The sequence below is a fragment of the Solenopsis invicta genome, chromosome 15 (genome assembly GCF_016802725.1).
Source record: "Solenopsis invicta isolate M01_SB chromosome 15, UNIL_Sinv_3.0, whole genome shotgun sequence".
Classification (NCBI taxonomy): domain Eukaryota; kingdom Metazoa; phylum Arthropoda; class Insecta; order Hymenoptera; family Formicidae; genus Solenopsis; species Solenopsis invicta.
Genome location: NC_052678.1, coordinates 4,228,746 through 4,252,951, shown reverse-complemented (window position 1 = coordinate 4,252,951; position 24,206 = coordinate 4,228,746). Strand labels below are relative to the sequence as shown.

The 24,206-nt window shown below is 38.2% G+C and overlaps 1 protein-coding gene across 6 annotated transcripts in view; it reads right to left on the bottom strand.

The window, feature by feature from the left end:
- The window catches only part of LOC105207684 (polypyrimidine tract-binding protein 1), a 478,610-nt gene extending 455,408 nt beyond the window's left edge, over positions 1-23,202 (bottom strand). For 3 of the 6 annotated variants that reach the window (XM_039457817.1, XM_039457821.1, XM_039457822.1), the window contains exon 1: positions 22,334-23,201. In XM_039457817.1, coding sequence (XP_039313751.1) covers positions 22,334-22,341 — 8 coding nt within the window. In that variant the 5' untranslated portion in view covers positions 22,342-23,201. Of the gene's footprint in view, positions 1-22,333 lie in introns of all 6 variants that reach the window. The other 3 variants (XM_039457815.1, XM_039457823.1, XM_039457825.1) reach the window with 3 other exon arrangements.
- Between the last annotated feature and the right edge of the window lie 1,004 nt (positions 23,203-24,206).

Below are 24,206 nucleotides of genomic sequence, written 5' to 3'. Positions count from 1 at the left end.
GAAGAGACACGCTGTTAAAAATATGCGGCAAAATTTAATGCAATGTAACGGAAGCAAATTTCAAGCAGGCATTAAAAAATATTTAATGTTGTCAAAAGTGCACTAAATTTCATGAATATACTTTTCAGTCATAAATTTAATATACTTTAAATTTGTATCAAATATGTATCAAAATAAATTAAATTTCACGTTTTTAACAATATACGCTTTAAGAGACCGGTGCTACTTCAGTAACGTTCTCCTATTAAGTTTATTGTACATAAAAAAAAATTAATATCAAATCAAAAATCATTGTTTCATATATAAACAAAAATACAAATCTTCAAAAAATTTATAATCTTAAACAGACACAATTTGCTTACACAAAGAAAAGAATTTTCTTTCTGTAAGCAACATTATGTCTGTTTAAGATTATAAATTCTTCCAAGATTTTATATTCTTGCTTATATATGAAACAAAGATTGTTGATTTGATACTAAATTTTTTTCTGTGTACGTAAAAAATGAATCGCTCCGATACAATAATGAATAGAAATAGGAAATAGGCACATTTAAAAAGTACAAAATGGTATAAATAAGTTATTTATTTACTCCCCTCCTCCCTCCCGCTGCTTTTCCATAATCCTTAAAACCGTATCAATTGCAAATATATTTTTAAAAAAACGGGTTGCGCATAAATGTTGAAAATTCTGTTCCAAAACATTACGAGTATTTTCTACCTTTATATCTCTATATCTGAAAATAAACGGACTTACATTCTACAATTGCAAAACTAAATTTCCCAGTTAATTGGCTACCCGCGTGAAGTCCTAAAAAGTATAACCAGATTCATGTCGGTTTTTTTTTTATAATTTCCTGATGAAACGTGCGTAATTTATGACGAAAGCAACGGTAACCGTACATTTGTTGTGTAGCGGCGCTCTTCCGTGCCGCTGCAATATAACTTCCGCGATACATCGACGTGATACGACCTCGATGGGGAAAACGAGCAGCGGAATTTCTTCGGTTCACGCGTGAGAATGTGCTCACGCGTGCATGTCGCGGAGAAGAAATTAGCATTTTAATCGTTCATCCCGTCCCGGCGCGGTCCAGTGACAGCATCGTCGGCTTGCGTCACGCGTGCACGCGCGTATAGGGCGAGACACAGCCGAGCGCGTTCCGAGGCGCGTCGCGTCGGCGGAGAGAATCGATGCTGGGCAGTTTTTCTTTTTTTCTTTTCTTTTTTACCCTCCCGGAACGTAACGAGGCTGCCTCTCTCGTTTGCATACTGATCGCTCCTTGTTTTTAATACGACCGTAGACGGACGCGGCGCGGCACGACGTATAATTAGGTTGCCGCACTTCGCGTCACGCTCGACCAGGGCAAGTTAACTCCCTCGCGAAGCTAAACTGCTCGTCGCCGACGCTTTCAGCCGACGGACGCTTTTTCATTATAATCCGTCGGAACGGACGCTTATTCTCGTTTGGCTCGACGCGAAACGCTCGTCGCGACTCGCCACCGCGTCCGTAACGAGATGACTGCTACCTCGCGTTCAGATTCGCCGCAGATTCAAACGCAGCCGGTGAACGAGAAAGCAGCCATAGTCGAATTTATTCATTGAATTGCATCGATTGGTTGTCGGGTATACACACAGCGGTCGACGGCAGATTGCTACAATATTTAATGCTCAACATTTTTCGATCGTACCATCACAGAGAAAGGAACTGCCTTTCAGCGAGAGGATTCAATTTACAGCAAATGATGCAAGTGCTCTAAAACGAATGCCGGTACAGTTTTACAAAGCAAAGAGCGGACGGTATCGCGTGATTTGCAGCCGTCCTCTCCCTCCCCCTCTCGCCCCCTTTTCACGCGAAACATATCGAAATACACTCGATAACGGAGAGCTTTAAATATTTCACATTGCTGTCATGATACCGACATTTATTAAACCATTTATTAATGGTTTTCCATTTTTGTATCACCGGAGAGGAAGTTTGGTTTATAACGTAATCATTAATGTAAGCTATTGCATTAGCGTAATGGTAATAACTTTAATATTAATTTCCTGCTAATTTCGTATTAGATCGACAAATTAGCAATTAATTAGCGCCTGATTATACTATGAATCCAAACTTGATTTCTAGCCGCGAGAGCGAAGCTAACTTAGGTCTCGTTAGAGGCGCGGAACGATACGATAAAGAGATTGAAGTACAGACAAGAAGGGAAAAGATTATCTCTTCTGTAACGAGGGCGAAACAAATGTGAAGCTGAAACCGGTTAATTAGCAGTTAATCGACCATGAGACTGCTACATCAACAGATAACCCGGAAAACCAGCGCGCATTGGCTCTCCTCTTCTCGAGCAACGCTACTTTTTTTTTATGGGGAATTTAGCAATATCGATAAAGCTTTAAATGCGCGAACGCGAGACGCACAAAATTTAATGTTCTCACCCGTTATCTGAAATTAGATTTCGATTCATTTGAAATATTCGACGCGCGACAAAAACCTAATTTCGATAAGGAATTCTTCGGCGTTTAACGGGATGCTAAAAGTTATCCCGTTTTGTCGATCAAACGCGATTTTTTCAGCACGCTATTTTCCTAATTGTATTTGCAGATTTAAAAATCCTTTTTCACAATTAAAGTACAGACACGAATGTAACTCAGGCTGGTCGGCTTTATGGCAAGAACAAAAAAAAAAAAAAAAAAAAATTTAGATCCGTTTTATCTAGTCTTAATCTAACATGGCGTTCAACGTGTGTTGTGCCAATATTTGCTTCGTGCAAAAGTTTTGCGGTCTATACGAAACGGAAATGATAAAACGTTGTGTTCTTAGATTTTGGCTTGGATACTTAATATAAAAGAGTGTGCTTGAACATTTGTGCATCTATACATTCGTGCAATATTGATGTAGCAGTACGTAGTGACGCATTGATGTTTCATAAACTGTATGTACGTATTGTAAATCGTACGTGTGTGAGTCGCTGTTGAGTCGATAAAATTCACGACTTTAGCATCCCCTCAAGTGAAATTATACATCAATATATTTTGAAAGTATCTCGAGCGATACACAGACTCGGTGTTGAATTGAATAAATTATGGAATGGAATAAGCTACATGTGTTATTACATCAGCATTTTAGACCACAGCCGTGCAAATATTAAAATAGGTCACATTCGCATTGAATTAAAATTAACTCCCGACAGAAATATTAACTTTGTTTTATATATTGGCTTTATAACAGAAATAATCCGTGCAATAGTACGGCCATTTAAAATTTGAAAATTATTAATTCTAAAAAGAGAGGCATTATTATTTCGCTAAATCGATAACGTTCAATTCGAAAAACCATTGCGGATGACATATTTAAAAAAAATCCTTTTTCCTTATTCAGCGCGTATCCCCGCATTCAATAACACGTATATTTTTTAACTTTTGTTTCGATATTCCGTAATAAATACATTAATCGACGCGTAAAATCGGATGTCGCAAAGTACATCATTCGTGTTACATCGAGAAAATTCCATTCCTAAAAAAAAATAGGGGGAAGGAGGAGTGGGGGAAAAAAGGATTAAACGTCATTCATGTTAATCCGCAATTTTTAACGGAAGTTGGCCGCGGAAGTGGAGGCAATGTCAAAGCACGCGTCACACAATCACGGCGCTGTTACCGGAAATGATATCGAATATCCAATTTACGGCCGATGTCCGTTTTACGACCGAGCGTTCAAGCTTCATATAATTTTCATTCGCGGAATAATGGGCGTTTCGTTATTTCGCGGGAGGGCGGTGGTCGATCGATCGGACGCGCGACGAAAAGAACTCGCTCTCTCGTTCTGCCTGTCAACCCCGTTACTACCGTCCGACTGACTTCCCGACGAGTGCGGAGTTAATCTTGCGCGAACGAGAGTCTCTCTCTTTCTCGCTCGTTCTCTGCTACTGCTTTCTCCCGCTCCTCTTGCTCTCCTCTCTCTCTCTCTCTTTCTCTCTTGTGTAGGGGCGATCGCGTGATCGAAATTGAAGCGAACGAATGAACGAACGGCGAGAGGTCGCGTGCTATCGAGAGAGCTCTCTATGTGGAGCCCAGGCGGACCTTTCGCCATCCCCGCGGGCTTTTCGTTCGCGGCCCAACTGTCCATTCCCAGCCGTTAATCCCAACGGAGGGTTTCCGGTCGAAGGGTACGCGCCCGGGCAACACACAATGGCGCGGCTCGCCTGACGGGAGTGAAGGGTGTGTGCGGGATATGTCCCAGGTATCGCGCGCTATCTCTCCATCACGGGCACTTGAGGCAAAACTCGGTAGAATTTAGGTTGCCTCTACGTGCGGTATCAAGTTCTCGAATTGCAGCAATTCAACTTCGGACGTGCGGACAGATGATAAAGGCATATATTTTTTTTTTTTATTGAATTTTCGAACGAGATAGAGTGCTTTCCAATTGCTTAACGCACCTAGATACGTGCGCACACAAGAATGCACAAAGTGCACAACGTTGCGCAAAACTCAATTGGAACAAAATGTGTACCAATGCGTATTTCGGAGAGTCGGAATTATCTTTCAATACCATACCAATGTCCAAGAGATTACTCATTCACGATTAGAGTGCTCGATTTCCAATTTCTTGTGATCTTAAAGTGAATTCGATTTTTTATAAAGATGAAATGATCTTGTATAATTTCAAGAATTTTGCTATTCAATCGTCACAAAATAATTTTAAAAGCTGCAATGTTTACAAAAAAAAACATGTATTTTTTTTTATTATATTTTCATTAAATTTAATGTGAAATTTGTCATACAAGTACACCCTGACACGTGCCAATCTATCCTGTTATCGAAGCAAGTTTTGCTAAAGACGAAGCACGCTCGTATTTTATTATTAGAGAAACTATATCGTATACGAATCATTCCTGGCATGAAAATGTGAAGAAAGGTTTTCTCCATCACATTAGTCGAAGTTTAATCATAATAATTAATCATTTAAAATGTATGCCGAAATTGTGAAAACAGGTGACGAATACAGGTGTGTCAACGAGCCCTAATCTATCCTATTCCTAACTTCTAGAAAATATCTTTATCTGTGCAAATGAGAGAACGGGGGAAAAAAGAGAAAGATAATACGAATTCACGAATCCACGCACCTGAGCTTCGAGAGTCATGTGACTAATGAAACAAACAATGACGGATTCTCGTCGGCACGCCTCTTCACGCGCCTCCTCGGCGTCGCCTCCGATTTCACGTCCATCAGGGCCACGTAATATCGCACGCTAAATCCCGGTAAACCCGAGAAGCCGGCATTAGCGCAACACGCGCGAGCGAGCGAGCGAGCAACTGCGCAATCCCCGGACCCTTAGAACGAAATTAGAGAATCCTACACTGCCGCTGAACGACGACGAGGCTCTCGCGCGCGACCCTTCGAAGCGAGCAAATCCGATTTCACCCCGTCGGACTATTCGATTCCAAATTAACATAATAACGGCGAAAATTAGGAACCCGCACCCTCGGCTGCCTACGGCTAGACTGCAGAAATTGCGGAATAATTAGGAAATGCCCGGAACGAGCAAATCCGATACGCGTGGCGAGAGAGAGAGAGATCGTGGATGGAACCGATATCTCTCAAATTTTGATATTCTGCGAGGGTGACTATTGATAGAGTAGCTGTGATCGATAAGAAAAGAGTTTTGTCCTTACGGGTCATAGCGATCTAGGATATATACTTCTCGACTTACGTACAAAATGTTTACTCATATTTTGTAAGAGAATTCCCAGAATTTCCAGGAATATTATAAAAGATTAAAAATGTTTTAATGCAGCTTTAATAAATAAATTCATTTTATTATGTCTTTTAATGCTCCTCGATCACACAACCAAAAAGAAAAGCGACTTGAATTTTGAATATTAAATTTGAGAAAGTAATAAGAAATGATATGAATTAAATATGATCTAAATTATGAACTACATAATTTGTTATATTCAGTTCGTATTATTTTTTTTCAGTACTTTTTAGTATCGCAATACACGAATCTAATTCAGCAGAAGTACAGAATTCGAAAGATGATTAAACATACAACACCGATTTGATTCGATGTGTTGTCTCCTTTTGTCACTAATTCTTTTATAAAAACTCGCGAGTTACTCAAAATTATGTCAATGTACATAAATGTGCATGACATATTTATTGCTAATCGACATTTTGTATTATAGAGAGAGAATGATCGAAGAAACAATTCTGTTAAAAAGAGAGAGCGAGAATTTAAATTTAAAAGTGAAATTCTAAAAGTTTCTCTAAGTAAAATACCATGAAAATCCATGATTTTCAAGAATAAAAATTAATTCCCGGAAAATTACAGGTTTTCTCGGATTTTTTCCCCCTTTTAATAAACATAACATGATAAAAGTTAAGCATCAAGATATTAATCTTGGGTTGGCTGCAAAGTATTTTTTAACTACTTTTTGTAGTTAGTATTATATTTTGTTGAAATTACATAAATTTTATCGTATAAAGTAACATGGCAAAAAAATTTTTTGCCTCAAGTAAATACATTTTCTTGAATTATGATTTATTAATTCAAAGAAATAATTACTTGTAACAATATTTCATCAGAGCAAAAAAACTTTCACAATTATTTCTTTGAATTAATTAATAAATTATAATTGAGGAAAATGTATTTACTCGAAGAAAGAAATTTTTTGTCATGAATATACAAAATTAACCAGTAACAAAATAAATTTTCATTTCAGAGATATTATAACGTCCGGAAAGGAGAGAGAATAAAATATTATTTAATTAAATCGCTGCAGTGTATATAAAAGTTTTTAAGGTCATTGTGCGTGATTATAAATCTAAAGTCAAACTTTTAAAATTTTCAATTATCCAACCTAGCGAACTGACATTTTACAAATTTAAATAAACGTACATAAAACATTCTTTTAGCGCTAAAATCGATAACAAATTCGTAAATCTTAAAAATTCTTACAAACTTTAATTTAAAAAATTAGTTTAATAATCTTTACTTAGAGACATAATAATTGTATTTCTAAGATGTTATAACTTCTAAACTAACTTCTAAAAGTTAATGAGTGGCTGTAAAGAAAAGATGTAAAGATAATGAATTGTTGTATATAATTTATTCAATAGTTATTCAAATGCAAGTTAAAAAAATATTACAGCCAAATTTTAATTAGCGACAATTTGAAAGAGGTTTCAGTCTTTTGTTCGTCACGTCTCTAATACTGTAATAGTTAATTTATTGCAATAACCAGTTTATTCTCTTTTATTCGATAAGAATTCTAGCTTCTTTCATTCAATTGCCCGCTTATTATGACAGCTGGCTTCTCGATTTCTAAATAACGCTTTTGTATCGAAAGCTCATCCAGGCTCATCCGACGCGATATATATCCCGGCGGATCGCGCGGAAATCAAAATTTTTCGGACGAAATATTCCGTCCAGATCTTCCCGATTTAACTGTGGTTGACGAAAGCGCGGAGAGCACGAGGCATATTCAATATTTCGCCGAACCTTCTCCGCATTACGCGTGAACGCGACCCTCGACCTCGGCTTCGCCTCCGTTGTCGACCCTTCGAATCCCAGGCCGTGTGCCGCCTCCGCGATTTATTATTTGCCGAACGATTTGTCATTTGCGCATCACCCTCGAGTGGCGCTTTGTGTGCCCTTAGGATCGAAATATCGGGACGGCTTGTCGAGTCAAGATATTCCCTCCATTACGAAGGAGTTTCCCTCAGGACGATGATTTCCGAAACGCCGAGCCCAGCCGAACGCGAAGCGGATATAAGGAGCTGCTCGGCGGATCGGATTTGCCATAAATATTTTTATCTGCCACACGACACGTCAATCCGGCGGTTCGAAAGTCTTTTGCCGATGTTTGAGAGATGCGGAAATTAGATCCTCTCTACGTTAAGCATAACAAAAGGCAATCGAACTATTGTAACAAAAAGAAATAAACTAGAAATTTATAATTTTGGATCCTTCGGATCCAACGGATAGTTGGAAGATCAAAGTGCAACTGCGATTTTCAGCATCTTGATGCTGCTCTTCGCGAATTATGTACGTTGGAAAAAAATTTATAGTTGGTTGCGATACAATGGTGATCCTGTTGCGTCACGAAGCGGGAACGAAGTGAAAGGCCGACAATGCAAGATGAAGTCAAATGCGCGAAACGTGGACCCGCGTGGCATCGTCACGCCACGGCGCGGATATGCGTTATGGGACACGGTGCGTCAGTTTTAATTAGCGCGCACCCGACATCGATGCCGGGGGTAACCATCAAATATCGGGCCGTCGGCGCGTTACAGCCGTTAATAAAATTCCACGGGCATCGGTCGTCCGTCAGCCATTTGCGGAGACGCAAAGTCGGCACGCCGTTACTCTCATCGAGCGTCCTGCGTGATTATTCACGTTCGATCACGGGATTCCAAAAATCGCGGGAAAGCCGCAACGCGTCTCGTCGCTGTGTAGTGCATTTCAAAATGATTAACCTAGTTTTTCGACGCAAACTACCAATCCTTCTATCGATTTGCTGTTGATATTTCTAAAAGTGGGATCTTTTTCTGATTTTCAGATCGTTAATCCTTTTTGTGATCGATGCCGAGATCTCGACATGTATTGTGGTACACTAAAAGAGAAAATATCTTACAACAAAAAATGTTACTTAACACAAAAAAAAAATTATTTGTTTGGTGAATCTCAATAACTTATTTACTTGCAGTCAAATTAAAAATTTCTTGATTGAAATATTTGCGTAAATAAAATGAAAAAATAATTTTTATATAATAAATTTTTTTTTAAGTTCTAGATAATATTTACTATTAGACTATTTTTATATTCGAGATAATCGAAATTTTTAAATCTAAGATAACAATTTAATAAGTTTAATAAATATTTGTAAAATCATTATTTAAATAAAAAAAAATAAAATAAAATAAAATTATATATTAAAAGTAATATGTCTATATATTTATTTTAAAAAGCAAATATTTTTATTTAAACAGAATAAACAAACGCATTAAGATATCTAGTAGAAGAAAATGTATTTTTGTCACTTTTTTCTCTCAGTGTACACCTCACAATTCTTCAAGTATTCCAATATCCGTACAAATTATCTCGTACAATTTTATGTTCATCTTGTATTGTACAAATAAATCTTGACAAACTATATTTTTGAGATTTGTATACATTTCTTCAAATAATGAAAATTCTTTGATTCATATTAAATCAATCAATTAGATAAAGTTGGAAACAAAACACCGACTTTCTTTTATTTGCGAGAAATAATTTAAAAATAATTCATTTTATCGTAAACATCTTAATAATCGTCGATGAAAATGTCATTTCCAATTGAATGAAAAATACGTCTCGCAAATCAATTCCGTCCAACTCTTGCTCTGCTGCTGCTTTTTTATCTACGTTTATTCGAAATTCAATAAAATCTCGAGTCCTATCACCACTCTTCAATGTCTTTATTAAACAACTAACATTTCGCTCTTTGGTTTTCAATATTCATTAGAAATACACTACTCAAAAAAAAATAGGAAACACTTTCCAGACACCAAAAATTAGGCTATTTTCAAATGACTGTAACTCGGTGAAAAATCATCGTAGATAAAAAATAAAAAAAGCATTTTGAAGCTTGAAGATCGAGCTTTAACGTTCTACCAGCAGATTTTCAAAATTCTTTTAACTTCCTTGTCTTATGCAGTAAAAAAACACACCTTGTTTTGTTCGTTAAAATTTCGTATTTTTGACACTTTGCAGATCGACCAACAAATTTTTTTCGAATAATTCAAGTAAAATTTCATAAACTACAACATTTTACCTACAAAATGCTTTTTTAAAAATTTCTCTACGATTTTTTTTAACCGAATTATGCAACTTTGAAGCTAAACTTGCATTTTTTACAAATGATATCCGTACTCCGTGAAAAATCATCGTAGACAAAAAATCAAAAAACCATTTTAAAGCTCGAAGTTTCAGCTTTAACATGCTATTAACGGTTTTCAAAAATTTTCTCAATTTCTTAGTACTATGCCCCAAAAAAGATACACTGTTTTTTCCTTAAAATAACGTATTTTTAACAGCCTGTAGCTCAATAAAAAAATTTTTCTCGACAAATTCAATGCAAGTGCCTCAAAGTATGACATTTTCTCTACAAAATGCTTTTTTTAAATTTTTTCTACAATTTTTTTTGACCGAGTACAAGACTTCGAAGATATACATTTTTTACAGTACATTTTTCCGAAAAATGACGTCTACCGCCGACATTAGCATTACCCAATGTGCACCACGTGGAGGTTGCCGATAGGATTTTTGCACATTGTGTGTGTATGTGTGTGTGTGTGTGTGTGCGCGCGCGCGTTTGTGCGCGTGTGCGTGTGTATGTGTGTGTGTATATGTCACAGCAGAGATAAGGAGCCCACAGTTCGTCACTTCTGCAGTATTTAATGACTCCAAACCTTTTTTACTGTGTGTGTGTGTGTGTGTGTGTGTGTCACAGCAGAGATAAGGAGCCCACAGTTCGTCACTTCTGCAGTATTTGACGACTCCAAACCCTCTTTACTGTGTATGTGTGTGTGTGTGTGTCACAGCAGAGATAAGGAGCCCACAGTTCGTCACTTCTGCAGTATTTGACGACTCCAAACCCTCTTTACTGTGTATGTGTGTGTGTGTGTGTGTGTGTGTGTGTGTGTGTGTGTATCACAGCAGAGATAAGAATCCCGCAGTTTGTCACTTCTGCAGTATTTAATGACTCCAAACCCTCTCTGCTGTGTGTGTATGCGCTCGCGCGCATGAGAGTTCAATAGTGTGTATTTCCTCCTCTCTGATCAATTACTGCTTGCAAGCGTTCTCGCATATTTATACATCTTGCAATACAATCTTGCGGAATGTTGTGCCAAATTTCCGTTAAAATTTCTCCCAATTTTTCTAAATTTCGCAGCTGTTCCTTGCGAAGCCTTAATCGTCGTTCCATTTCATCCCAAATGTGCTCGATTGGATTTAAGTCCGGGCTATTGGTGGGATGATTTAACAGTCTAATTGCGTGTCGTTGAAAAAAACGTCGCGTTATATTCGCCGTATGAGGTCGAGCGTTGTCCTGCATGAAAATAAAGTTCCGACAGGTTCGATTTAATAGCAAAACGTGTGGTCGTAGAATATCGTTGATATAACGAACACACACGAAATACACGCCATTGAACACTCATGCGCGCGCGCGCATACACACACAGCAGAGAGGGTTTGGAGTCATTAAATACTGCAAAAGTGACAAACTGCGGGGTCCTTATCTCTGCTGTGATATGCACGCACACACACACACACACACACACACACACACACACACACACACACACACATACACACACACGATGTGCAAAAATCCGACTGGCAACCTCCACGTGGTGCACATTGGGTAATGCTAATGTCGGCGGTAGACGTCATTTTTCGGAAAAATGTACTGTAAAAAATGTATATCTTCGAAGTCTTGTAACTCGGTCAAAAAAAATCGTAGAAAAAATTAAAAAAAAAACATTTTGTAGAGAAAATGTCATACTTTATGGCACTTGTATTGGATTTGTCGAGAAAAATTTTTTTATTGAGCTACAGGCTGTTAAAAATACGTTATTTTAAGGAAAAAACAGTGTATCTTTTTTGGAGCATAGTACTAAGAAATTGAGAAAATTTTTGAAAACCATTCATAGCATGTTAAAGCTGAAACTTCGAGCTTTAAAATGGTTTTTTGATTTTTTGTCTACGATAATTTTTCACGGAGTGCGGATATCATTTGTAAAAAATGCAGGTTTAGCTTCAAAGTTGCGTAACTCGGTCAAAAAAAATCGTAGAGAAATTTTTAAAAAAGCATTTTGTAGGTAAAATGTTGCAGTTTATGAAATTTTACTTGAATTATTTGAAAAAAATTTGTTGGTCGATCTGCAAAGTGTCAAAAATACGAAATTTTAACGAACAAAACAAAGTGTACTTTTTTACTGCATAAGACAAGAAAGTTAAAAGAATTTTGAAAATCTGCTGGTAGAACTTTAAAGCTCGATCTTCAAGCTTCAAAATGCTTTTTTTATTTTTTATCTACGATGATTTTTCACCGAGTTACAGTCATTTGAAAATAGCCTAATTTTTGGTGTCTGGAAAGTGTTCCCTATTTTTTTTTGAGTAGTGTATATTGATAATTCCGGAACGCTGCGTAAAATGCAGAATGATTAGATCGTGTAGGTCCATCTACTTTTTACGACGAAACAAAACCGAGATCATTGCCGACCGAAATGCTCGTACATTCTCGAAAACGACAGCGTTTTACTGTGCATTACGTATCGTACGCACTAAGGCGGAAAGCGGCTGTGTGTTAATCGGCTATTAAACCGTGCTAGAAATTAAATCCATGGCGCTTCGAAACACCGCGCAATATTCCCCGTTATTACCGAAGTTAATTCATTATTGCGCACATCCGAAGCAAGTGCACGTGTACCCTGCAGCCACACTCTAAATAGATAATGCATCTCACTCCTAAATAACCGTCGAATTTATTCAGTCGATTTTTTTGCATTTTCTCTTCCAAAGCTTATTTAAAACCGGGCGAGTATTATCTACTCTCTGCTACTCAAATAATCAACGCCCTACTTCGACGCAGCTGCGCCAAGGCAAGGCTGGATGCTGCAATTTTCAAAAATTAAGCCGTGAAGCGGGAGAGATACTCATTTTTATATGCCCTCCCTGCGGCAACGTTCGCTAGAAGCTCGTATATTTTACCCGAGAAAATTGTGTATGTAAAGTTGAAAGACGAGACTGATTTCGCAGTCTCTCTTCAGCTATCAATTTTTTTTTGCGCATAATAATTGGCTGCCGCTTACACGTAAGGAATATTAAAACGTGGAAGAACATAAACGCCGTTAAATACGGAATATCTCGCACGAGAAATCGTCAACGACGCCGACGCCGACGACGACGACGACGACGACGATGACGGCTGTTGATGGACGGTTGAGATATTTGCATACGCTACCGCGAGTCTTGTCTATTTTAATTATCATCGAGCGCTTCAGGCCGACCCGATAAGCATTTAGCTACGGCAGAGAGCCGTGCACGCGGTTCGATGAACGCGTCGATAGCGGCGAAATGCGGGCGCGTTCTCGCCGCACGGCGTATGCGGGCGGCGCTATACATTCACTATATGCTATTCTGTGAAGCTGTGCTGTGACGATGCGTAAAGTTTGACCCGCGGTGTACGCACTCACACACATTCACACACAAACGCGCACGCACGCACGAAGGGCTTGTACCGGCGTAACGCAACAGCGTAAAGGCTCGCAACGCGTAACTGCACGATAGTATATAGGCAACCGATAGTGAATAGTACAACGGCATTGTAACGGAGATCGAGGTTTAATCAGATTCTAAATTAGAAGCTCCGCGACGACGAGACGTTTCCGCCCGCCCTCGATTTCGCCCCGCCAATTTTCGTGAATTATCGACACCACCTTCTTGTGTGTCGAGACCTAAAAAGCTACGAGAATAAGTAACATGCGATGCAACATTACGATGCACCGTCGAGACAGCGTATAGATCGCAACGCGCGACGAAAGATTGGCGAGTATGACCCGGTGAAATTTTATATATGTACACATGTGAGACACGTGTAAAATATCACGCAGATGTTTGCTGCAGATCTATTCGCGCGAATCGCATTTGAATATGTTTTGGCTGTACAGTGTTAGCTAAAAATGATCGAAATTTAAAATCTGCAAGAGATCCTTAGGTTCATTTTTTTTCCATTCAACGACAAAATTTTATCGGAATTTTAGTCCTGAAACCAACTGCAAAAAAAATGATAAAAAATTTAAATGGTTGATGCAGCGAAAATGACTATTTTGCTGCAAATAAATTTTAAACGAACAAGTGAATTCACATAAAGTTTTGCACAAATATTTATTAGAGTTTTATTAGTGTATGTAAAAAAATTTTATTTAACTCATAATGCTTCTTCCTCATCAACTTGTAAATAAGTACTACAAAACATAATTTTATGTAAGAAATAAAAGCAAATAAAAAATTTTTAAGGATGTTTTGGCTAAAAGTTAACAAAATTTAAAAACTTAAGGTTTCTCAAGGTTTATTTTTTTCTCTAATCAGCAAATTTTGGTCGCAAATGCTTAAACTTTAGCCCAAAAGCTGCAAAGAAGAAAACAATAAAAAATTTGATTTGGAATGATTTTTTCAGCAAAAATTACTATATTTTGCTGCAGTTTTAAATAAATAATTTTTAAATCAGTAAGTGGATCTAAATAAATTTTGGCACAAAAATTTATTAGAGTTTTATTAGTACATGTAACATTTTGATTTAATTGGTAATGTTACTTTCCCATCAAACTTATAAATAAGTAGTAAAAAACGCAATTTTACGTACACTGAGAGAAATCGTTTGGTGCGATCAACCAAAGTTTAATTAAATAATGATCAAATAAATTTTGTGGTTACTGGTACCAAAAACTTAGTTACATTCAACGAAACTTTTTACAATTAGTTGTATGAAAATAATTGTTTGGTTAAAGCTACAAATTGTTTTGTCAAAACAACTATATATATATATTTAATAATTACAACTATAAAATTCATTTAATCACTGTTTAACTAAACTTTGATTGATTTCATCACACATTTCTCGCAGTGTATAAATCAAGAGTGAACAAAAAATTAAATAACTTTTAAACCAATAATTGTGCTTGGAATTTTACAGATGCTCAAACGTAATACAAGAGAATATTCTATAAAATTTTTACATTTTTGATAATATTTTGAGACACATACGACATATACATCATTAGATCAATAAAATTACGCTCAAATTTTACACAAATACTCAAACGTAATAGAACAACGTATAAAATGTTTAAACTCTTGGTAATTTAAAAATTACCAAAATTTTGAGATGCGACACGTCACATTCATAAGTCACGCTTGGCAAGATGCCGCGGGTGTCGTACAGGTGCAGCACGTGCGCGAACGAAAGAGAGGACACTTCCGCGACACGAATACCCGGTAATTTTACCGTGCAAATAGGGACACAGAACTCGCTCCGCGGCGCTTACGCAACGGGTGCAATGTGAAGAGAGAGCCTCTATCGATGCGTCGCGAGCAAATGGCACGAAGTAACGCATGGATGCATTTCCAAGTCCCGCGAAAGCTCGTATTTAATAATTCTCGCGAACCACCTGATTAAGCACTGCTGGTCGGCTCATCGCAGTTGCATCGATGGCAAGCGCGCGCACGATGGCAAGCGCGCGCACGCGAACGCGGCCGCAGTGAAACATAATATCAAATACGAAGATGGATGGCGAGCCTCTGCCAGTATTCATGCACGTTAATTTAGTCCTCACGCACGTTAATAACGCGGCCGTCATTGCATATATAAGATGAACATGACCGGCCGACGGTCGATACGAGAGCGATTCTGTATATCTAGTCGGAAAACATGGTTGCACCTCTGCATTTTCCGGCGATTTCTTTTATGGACCGTTCACCCTTTGCGTTTAATCCTTTCAATGCATTCTTTCAAATTGGAAGAATCGAAAGAAAAAAAAATCTATTTACATACGAGGAAATACTGTTTTGTTAATGAACTTCTTAACTTGATAAAAGAATCACATGAGAAGAATCACCGTGAATAATATCTGTATAAAATTTTAGTATAATTCTCTTGTTGATTTAAAAGTTCTTTAATTTTTTCTTTGTTCTTGATATTTATATAAAATCGTGTCTTGTAGCATTTACTTGCAAACTTGAATCGAAAGTAACACATTGAGAATTACATGAAATTTTTTTACATGTACTAATCAAATAATCTAATAAATATTCGTGTAAAAGTTTATTTGTGTCTACTCGTTTAAAAATTATTCATCTATAGCAAAATGTGATTATTTTAGCTGCAAGTCATTATAAGCCAGTTCGTTATTTTCTTCTTTGTAGTTGGTTTCAAGACCAAAATTCAAATATTCACAAAATTTATTGCCGACGAGGAAAAAAAAAATAAATCTAAGAAGTCTGCAATCTTCTAATTTTGATAACTTTTGGCTGGTGCTGGTAGAACTAAATCATACTTAAAAAGAATTGTACAATTTATTAACATTTCATACTCGTACACGAAAATAAACTTTCACATTTCTTTAACTTCAAAGTAATCTTCCTAAGCTCTATCTTCCTTAAATCTAGCTTTTTAAAATTCTTATATTCTTTTACAACTCAATTACTTAAAAATCCTTCACATAAGACTCAACTACTATTTTACGAAGATTTTATTTAAAGAAAACTGTACGGTTGAAAAATTTGCAATATTCAGAAATGCCCACATATTAATCATTTTGTTCTCGAAATTTCATCAAATTCTCGTATTATATAAAAAAAGAAAATCTCTCTTAAATCTTATCTCGCAAAATCTTTTTAAATATTTGTCTCGTTTACAGCTTAGACAACGAGACATGCGCCAATTAATGTCTGAAAATCACTTTCTTTATACTTTCATGATTTATATATAGAATTACGTTAAGACACTCGTTAATGAGTTTCTCTAATAATAATAATTCTCATGTATAACAATGTTATTGTAACGCATCAGAATGATAATAGTCTGAAGTTATACAGGTGAATTTCTAAAACACCGATTTTAACTAAAGCGGAGCAAAATAAACAGCCTGTAACTTTTTGCGAAAGAACACCGAGCGATCTGAATCAGTATTGACAGTGTAAAGACATTATCGCCGACTCATCGGCGGAGTGCCAATCCATAATGCACGAGTCCGGGGTCTTTCGCAATGTAACGTTTCCACCAGGCTACATTCGGTTGCCTGCGGCGTTTCCGCGAGCCGCGTCTTGCGAAAATACGGCGTGAAATCTGACACGATTTTGCAAAATGCGCGCGAATACAGTCGCTCGGTTCACACAGCGCCCAGTGGAAAAAAAAAATCGCGAAAATTCGAATTTACGAGGAATTTCGCGCTATTCGCGGTCGTGAGCTTCCGTCGCGGTGCAAATTGTTTTTCGATCCGATGGCCGGTGTCACGATCGGTGCAAGACATCAAAGCGAAATGAACGACGAAAGTAGGAAACAGATGAAGCGAATCGCAGCAAGCGAATCATTCCCTGGCGCGGATCCACCGCGGTACCGATCGCTGCCAAGGGCTCCTGCTGCTGCATCTCTCGCTGCATGTTTCTTGGAGCGACGAAAATCTAATTCCGGCTTAGCTTTGCCCACGTGAAAACGAATATAGCGGTCGCCGTGATATAGTAAACTCTCTAAGCGGCGGTACAACGCGACGGTCAATTCATCACGACGGGCGGAGTGAGCGGTGACTTAATTAAATTAAGAGCGCTCAATTAATTAATTCGCCGCGGGTCTTTCACGTGGCTCGACGCACACGCGTGTTGCGAAGTTACACGTGGCGTGTTGAGAAACAAAAAAAAGAAAAAAGAAAAAAAAAGAGAGAGAGAAACGAGCGATCGCTCGTAGAAGAAAGCTCTTATCGTCCAGCGATAGGTATGAAATAAAACGCATGATCGAATCCGCGAGGCGCCGCCGCCGACGTGACCGTGGGTTGATAAAACCCGTTCGTTTGTTCGCGTGGAAGGAGTTACCACGTGCGCGGCCGAATACCGACCGAAGGGTTTAAAGCCCGATGCAATGCACGTGGCACGTGGCGCGGTGCGTGACGCGCGAAAGATCGAGCGCGTTGCCGATTTCGCGAGGAAACCGCGAATCGTCTTGACGATCGAGACCGGGATACGAAATCACGCGAGACTGCGTCGTTCTGTTGTACACACGTTAAGTACACATTGCTGCTACTGTATTATCCCGACGTGTTTCATTTTGGCGAACGAGAGAATTAAATTCTCTGGGAACGATCAAAATTCGATAATTTTTCGGGACGGGGATGGGGGAAAAAACGATACGAATTCGCGCTAATCGTATTACGTGTCGACGAACGCGCGGTAAATATACAATTCTTTTCATTCAATATCCTCACAATGCGGTTTTAAAATCGGCAGCTGCTGAAATTGGAATACCGATTCTGATTCGCGAAACGAGTCTTTAATCAAGCGCGATCAATAGAGAATTATATTTTACGCGGGTCTGTGCAAAAACAGGTAGACCGTGCACGATGGAACTTTTTTAGGGGAGCACTATTCCACTTCTTCGCGTACTGGTATAGAAATGTTGATAAGATTCTGATAAGAGCCTAATTAGTTGGCCTGAATATGAATCTGGGCCTCGTAACAAATTGTAACGTATAACGAATTGTTCACAAGGTCCTTATATGAAAAGAAAAAAAAAATAAAAAAACATCCGATTTCCGTTGCTTTCTACCCTGAGAGAAATGTTTGGTAAAATCAATTAAGGTTTAGTTGAATTATACATAGTTGTTTTAACAAAACAATTTGTAGCCTTAACCAAATAATTATTTTTATACAACAAATTACAAAAAGTTTTGTTAAATGTAACCAAGTTTTTAGTATCAGTGACTACAAAATTCAATTAATCACTACTTAACCAAACGTTAGTTGATCTTATCAAACAATTTCTCTCAGTGTATATTTTAAGTAATCAAATATAGACTTCATAAAATAAAATTTATAAATAAAAAGTCCATATTATGACCTACAAATAAGAACTTACTGAACACTTATTTTTCCTACATATGTTGCCATTCATAAATCTTTTTCTGATCCCTATAAATTGACCCTAATAAATAAGTATTTATGAAGTAAACTTTCTTATTAATCCTGATAAGAGCCTCAGCAGATAAAAATAAGGAAACCTTAAATCTTGCGGGATCCTTAAAACGAGTAATGATCGGGATCAGATTAAAAGAAAAAAAGCTTTCTTGCGGCATCCTTAATAAATAATGATCGAGGCGTTGCGTCACACAAGATCATCTTTAATAAATTTCTACACAGGTAGTTCCGTTTCTTTTTCCTATAAATTCTTGTAGCTTACTTCTATAGATGCTGAAAGTGTTAAACATCGAGTTTAACACGTATCGGGTCGAGGATAAACGCGTCTAGAGCTAAATGGACACAAACGAGGAAATCCATGAAGTCACAAGAGTACAGAAAGAGAGAGCCCGTTAAACCTGAGACTCTACCCTGAAAATGTTGCGGTTTCACGGCGCTCCGTGCGCTCTATCCGCGATGAAATATAAGTAAAGCGGTGTTATGAAAGCGCGACTCGCGCGCATGGCAAAAGGGCGCCGAAGGCGCATAAACGTACGCGCGCAGGATGCGTATTGGATACCGTGTTGCGCAGTGTAATCGAATATTACTCATAAAATGCGACCTGAACCCGGGAGCCGAGTGGGCACGTTCCAGCCTTCGTAAACACGGCTAAAAGCTCCGACAGGCTCCTCCGCCCGGAAGCTACGCGTAACGTTCCATGTCTAAACACATCTCTCGTGACGTACGCAACTTCGATTTCCGCGAGAATAGCCTCGGGAGCCCCGCTTCTTCATCGAGCAATGAGAAATCGCACGCTCGCGGGAATTCGCGAGAATTAGGAACAGGGTGCGTCGTGTTTAAGCGGTTCAGGACGGGCGTACTACGTGTAGTAAGTCGAATATGTCTATGTCGAGGACGGATTAATATTTTTTAATGAATAAAGTAGCATTTTATATAATCAGGATTTTAGACTCTACATTTTCATGTCCATCAACATGCTTAATTGCAATTTTCGACTTTTTAGAGTTACGTTCGCTTATTGTATATGCCTATTTCCACTAACGTAAATTAACTTCTACTAACTGATCTCAGTATAACTTACTTTTTATCTTTCTTTCTTTAGTTCTAAGAACTGGAAAAAGATAAAGAGTAAGTTAAACTGAGATTAAAGTTAATCTGCATAATGGGCAATAGTCATTTAATCAGAGTTTGACAAATTTTTATAAATGTTTGCTGCTGAGGAAAGATAAAAATTTTATTGAGAATAGTATTAGAGCAGTGCTCGCAATAAAACGCTCATTCGAGTCGATTTCTGAGGCGATGCCTACTATTCCCTCTCTACCGAGACAATAAATTTCTCCAAATTTCTTTGAAATCTATAAAATGGTATAAAAAAAAATTGGCCTTTTATTTGATAGAGCTTGTTGTTTTCAATACTTATATTTTGTTCAAAATAAGAAATTTTTTTAACACGTCATTTTAAACTACAATTAATTAAAAGTATCACTGAAAAATAAGGCAAAAATCTATAATTGGTATAATCACTTCGATTATCTAATCTTTACGTGCATCTGGCAGCTAGACACTTTGCTTCTTATAAAAAGATGCTATCATCCAACAAGACAAATATGTATTATTTGTACTACAAGAACGAAAAAATAGCAAACAAAACATCTAGATCTGAATATAAAGAATGTAATGTGAGAATCTGTGATTATTTTGAGATTTACCAAAAACTAAATTTTAATGCATTATTTACTAAAATAATCATTTTAAATAAAAAAATGTTTTTAAAACAGTTCTAAGAGTTAATCGCGGCTCGCGGTTCGTTTTGTGCAGTGTTGCACTTAGATACCTTAAAATTATCTAGATAAAGATTTTAATTTCTAGTGATAAAAAATGAAAATATATGGTTTTATCTAAATTAGTTTAGATAAATTAGTAAGACCGGTATGGATAAATTTTTAAATAATATTACCGTTAAGCAAAAAACAATTTAAGATACGAAAATAACATTCATATTTTTATTTCTAAATCATTATTTCTTAAAAGTATAAGTGCCTCAAAAAATCTAATCTAACAAAAAATATTCCTCTTTAAAATCAATACGCAAATAAAATCAAAGCTAAAGAATACAAAGAATATATAATTCAATAATTATGCAATAACTGACAAAATTTCTTGTAAATATTTGAATAATTTTGGGGGAATTTCATAATTTTTCTAACGCACCACTACTAATACTGATCTGTGTAATCTGGACTGCATTTCGATATACTGGCAGTACTAAAAATCTATAGTTTATCTTACGTACATATAAATATAGATTTTCTGTACCGGCAGTAAATTTCGAAACGCAATCCTGTTATTACTGAAAAACATTTTCTTATTGGGAAATAATAACTTGAAGGTTGAGACTGTAAGAGATAAAAACCTCATTCTCATTATTTTTCATATTATCTTAGATCATTTGCAAATGATTCATATTTCATGATATCATGACTCACATGATTGCTTCTATAATGATATGATAATTTCATGACTTATATTTCATGTTAACTTATATAATTTGAAAATGACAATACTTTTATCTAAGACAAAAATGAAGATAATATACACTATAATAATTTAGCTAAGACAAAAGCTATTTCTTCATTTAGATAGTTATCTAGATAATTTCAGATAACGGCAAACACTGATTTCACGTTATTGAAAGAAAAAACCTATCGAAAGAAGAGGACTAGGGATCACTTCAACCAACTCCGATTAACTTTAATCGACGATTAATTTGATCAACAGTGTTGCCAACATGAACTAAAAAAAAAACACTTTATTATTAAATCGCAAAATTCTCCTTTTTTCTCTCTACATTATACTTGCTTGATCAGCATCTAACATATTTTATAGTTTTAACATAGATGAAATTATTTTTTTATTATAACGAATACGAGCTGTTGGTAACACTGCTGATCAAGTTAATCAGAGTTGGAGTGCCCCTAGATCCTCGGATCAAACGGAACCGTGCGTACGACAAAGGATGTTTTTCTAAAAGAACACGAAAATACGAGTGATATCGAATAGCCAATAGTTACATCGCAGTGTCCAGGATTAAAGAACTCTGGCGTTGCTTAATTAATTTTCCACTACGAGATTCACTCGCTTCTTTTTTCATTTGCCTCGCTGAACTCGATCGCAGCGCACGAGCAGTCGGGATACGAGCTGCACACGTGTAATCTTACAAAGACAAAGCTAGGAAAGAGATAGAGAAAACAAAGAGAGAGAGAGAGAGAGCGAAATGGTATGCATAATAAAGGAAATCCTCATCTGTATTTTCTGCCTTGTTACCGCTCTCTCGTTCGCTTCTAAATATAATCTCTCTCGCTCCGCGTACAATCGCAAATCAATGCGTTTCTCTCTCTCTCTCTCTCTCTCTCTCTTCGATTCAATCCAATATATATAGCATTCCAACGTATCGAGACTACACCCTTCTATTCACACATTCGCACACGCATTCAGCTGTCACTCTCGTTTCCTTCCTCCTCCTCCCCCCTTCGCGCAATCTCTCTTTCTCTGTCCCGCGTGTTTCATCATGAAACGAATAAGGCATTCATTTATCACGCAATGTGTCGTCTTACCCGTTCATACTGCCGTCAGCTCCCAGCGTCGACAAGCCGGCGCGTTTCCCAGGTCGGCGGCAGCGGGCGCGAGGTTAGGTGGTCGCCAGCACGTCGGATGCCGCACGTCGCTTAGGTCGCACCGCTCAGCACGGCTGCGTGTCAGGCGGTGAGGAGCGCGCCGCGGAGAAAACAACAGGTTGCATGCACCACCGCCGTCCCCGCCGTCGTTCGAGATATGGCGGACGACGTGTATCGACGTGAGGCAAGAGAGAGAGAGAGAGAGAGAGAGAGAGAGAGAGAGACAAAGAAAGAGAGAGCGCGCTACGGACGAGCGGACGTCGCGGGTCGACCGCGACCGCGACCGCGACCGCGACCGCGACGGTGACAACCGGACAACGTGGAGAACCCGGGGAACACGAGGACGCGCGAGGAGAAAACCGGACGAACGACAGATGACGTGACGCGACGCGATACGATCGCCGACGGGCGCGATGCAGCGGCGCCGTACGGTGCCCGTCGCACGCGCTCCGTCTCGTTCTACTCCCCCCTTCACGTGTCTCTTCCTTCTCCCTCCGGTGTCTCAGTTCTGCTCTCTCTGTCTCGCTCACTGCCTCCGTTCCGCCGCATGCGAGGCTCGCGAAAAAGGAGTGACGGCGAGCGAGTGTGACAACCTCACTTCGACGATGCCTGGACGATTTCGTGGTTACCGCGACACGGACGACGAGCTCGGGTTATACTCGCGATGCCGCGCGAGAACACCCGTCGAGGATACGCGCTCGCGATACCGCCGGCACACGCCCGGGGACGCGAAGGGGGTGCTTCGCTACCGTAACAACGCGACGCGCAAACCGCGTAGCCGAGCGGACACGCGCTGGCCGCTCGCTTTTCAGCTGCGCCGCCGGCCGCGAGCGAGGTGCATCGTCGTCGCCACCCGATGCGCGCCACTTTCGCACGGCGTGCCGCCATCTCGCGACGAGCGCGTAAACGTGGAAAAGACAGACCGGGCACGAAGCGCGAGACCAAAAGCTCACGTGGAAAGAGACGGAAAACGGTTAACCGTGAAAGAGAAAGGAGACAATTGTGCGAGTCAGAGAGAGACAAAGATACGGCAATTGCTTTCTGTTCTTTTCTATCTTCACTACCTGGCACGATCGATCTATTGTTACCGTATCAATGGACTTATAGAGAGAAGTCTAATTTAGGAACGGTCTCCGATTAATTTAAAAAAGTCAAATGATTAATAACATTTATGAATTGCGAACTCTCTCTTAAAACTTGAAACTGATTATTTCTAATCTTATTATTTAAAAAAAAACGCTTTAATACATATTACCCGAAAAAATTTAGTAATTATTTAGAGAAAAAACCTCACCTCAAACCTTAATAAAAATATATTTATTTGACGCTTAAAAAGAAAAAAATCTGAAGAAAAACGTGCCGTCTGTCCCATTAGCGCAAAATTAATTTTCAAATATTTAAAAATCAAGTGCTAATTAGGTAGTGCTAATTTGATACTAATTTGGTACTCAAGTCCGAAATTAAATGCTCGAACCGTTTGGTAGAAAATTAAAAAAAAAAATAGGGTGGGGCTCTGGCTTAACATTAAGCTAGTCTCTCTAACAAAAAAATAAATAACAATATAGTAAAATAAATACTAGCCATCTTTAAAATCGAATACTAGCCAAACGAAACGAGCACCTAATTCGGCGATTTGATATCCTTAAACGACCCCTATATTACAAAAAGAATTTTTTAGTACTAAATTTGCCTGAGCATCTAATTTTTTAAGATAACTTCTCTTTTGTGAACCAGCCGCGCAATTGGTTTCCAAGTTCTGTAATAAATATTTTTGATTTATTATCATTATTTCTTGAAGCACCTAAGCATTAGC